This window comes from Nuphar pumila, chromosome 14, assembly GCF_984573655.1.
Source record: "Nuphar pumila chromosome 14, dmNupPumi1.hap1.1, whole genome shotgun sequence".
In the NCBI taxonomy this organism is placed as follows: Eukaryota; Viridiplantae; Streptophyta; class Magnoliopsida; order Nymphaeales; family Nymphaeaceae; genus Nuphar; species Nuphar pumila.
The window spans coordinates 13,702,604-13,704,712 of NC_143262.1; the positions used below are offsets into that span (position 1 = coordinate 13,702,604).

General features: G+C 40.5%; 1 protein-coding gene across 1 annotated transcript; it reads right to left on the reverse strand.

Moving 5' to 3' along the window:
* Positions 1 to 1,149: 1,149 nt before the first annotated feature.
* On the reverse strand, positions 1,150 to 1,905 carry LOC149816438 (BRI1 kinase inhibitor 1-like). The gene has a single exon (XM_089986892.1). The coding sequence runs from the start codon at positions 1,903 to 1,905 to the stop codon at positions 1,150 to 1,152; it is 756 nt and encodes a 251-aa protein (XP_089843018.1).
* Positions 1,906 to 2,109: the final 204 nt, after the last annotated feature.

Consider the following 2,109-nt stretch of genomic DNA (forward strand, 5'->3'; position numbering starts at 1 on the left):
CACTTTCCGACCTACAACTTCGATTTGGTCCATCTCCATTGCAAACTAGTTGTCGCTAAGGTGGACGGTTGATGCAAATCAGATTATTCCACCTTGGTCAGCTACCAGAGGATTTGATTGAAGTCAGTCCAGGGTTGGCTCTAGCCCACCTAACCCGGGGTTCTCTCCAACATGAGAGGCTCAAGTGCTGGTTGTCATGGATGAAGTGATGTGCAACTTCTAAATCTCTAGTATTTGCACAGTGGTAGGGTTGATGCCACTTATCACTATTTCATTGGGCATTGATTTAACATACTGGATCAGGACAATATCTTTGTTGCTCGACAAAGAACTCAGGATCCTCACTTTTGTCGCTCATTTTGACCCAAACTGTGGTTTGAACATCTTCATTAATGTATAAGCCTTTGATTGATGTCACACATTCTATACAATCCATAAGGGCTTTCATAGCTTTTACCTTTGATACCACTTTGGCTTTGATACCACTTTGATACATATGCTCAAAAATCATAGAAAACAAAAATCAAAATTCAATAAATAAAAAAACAAAAGATTTAGTTCATCCACTACTACTACTAAGTAATCTCTATAAAAAGTATTTATATCCTAAAAAAACTCTAATTCTAAATTGGCTATGAGATAGATCTATTACATAAGAAAGATTCAATTTAAAAAAAAAATCAAATAAAAATACTTAAGCTAAAAACAAGATCTGCTTAGATTCTCGGCCTCGGATCGCCTGGCTCCACTCCTACGTCATGACGCCTTCCTCCCAAGTTTCCTCCTCCATGAGTGCCATAAAAGAGGACAGGTGTGTGTTTTTACATTCAATAAGTTGAATTGAGTAATTGAAAAGATCTCTCTCATTAGAATCATCATCAACATTTTTTGGGGCTAAGTGAACAATCCCATCACCAACTGAACATTGGTTGGTAAAACTTTGACATCTCCCTTCCTGACTGGGGAGTACACCCGACTTGACCTTCCAGCAAGAGACATCTGCATCAACTTTATTATGTATTAAGTTCTTGGTCTCCACAGTCGATTGTTGAAGAATAGATTGCAAATGAAACATAACTGCATCGCGTTATTTTCATATACCATGCCAAACAAACAAAAAAGGCAAGGAAAATTTTAAAGAAAAAAAAATCAAATCTTCCCCTTCCTATCTTCATTGACTGCACCAATGGAGTTCTTGCAGTGGGCAATGGCTGCCTGTATAGCACTCTCAAGGTCATCCATTTTGCCATCACTAGAAGAAGGGATAGCACAGAGAATCCCACTATTCCCAGGAGAGGTCATAGCAGAGCAAGGAGCAGAAGATCTGGACTGTCGGTTCGATGAGAAAGAATGAGAATAATGATTGTTACTCCATCTCTGCTGCCTTCTAACGCCCCTCTTCTGCTCCCCACTCTTGCTTCCCCTTGTAAAGAAAGGCTTCACCATCTTCACATACTTCTCTATCACCTCTTTAGCAGACTTTAATCCAAGCTTGGACCCCTTCTTGAGAGTGAACAGAGAGAAGGATTTAGGCTCGCTTCTGCTTGAATTTGAGCTCTGTTTCTGCTCTGTGGTACTCTTCTGCTCGTTGGTATCGGATCGTTGGTGGAGTTGGTCATCTTTCGATGCGGAGGAAGAGAGAGGATCAGTGAATTGGTGTTGGTGGAGAGGGAGGAGGTGGCCTTGGTAGAAGAGGTCATCAGCAGGGCAGAGGTCGATCTCGTAGGAGGGAGGGTGATGTTTGTCAAGAGGCAGTGAGGGGCAGAGGGAGATGCTGAATTCGAAGTCATGGGTAGGAGATGAAGATGATGAGGGTGGTGACATTGGCGAAGAGCTCATTACCGGCCTAGTTGTCGGCGTCTTTTCTTCTTGTTCAACACGCTTCTTAGAATTCAGAACTTCCATGACAAAACTTTGATTGTGTTTTGATCATTTCAATAAAGTTGAATGTATATATATGAGACAGAGAGAGAGAGAGACTTATTGTAGGTATTTCTGATTGTTGGTATACATGCATTGAACTGGCATTATTATAAAATTCTAAAATATTGGATTTTGTAATTACTGAAAGGAGTTTAATTAGAACTAGATCGATTGGTATGTCGGTAT

What these genes read in the sequence shown, in the direction of transcription:
- LOC149816438 (XM_089986892.1), bottom strand. Translation starts at nt 1,905, where the DNA reads ATGGAAGTTCTGAATTCTAAGAAGCGTGTTGAACAAGAAGAAAAGACG.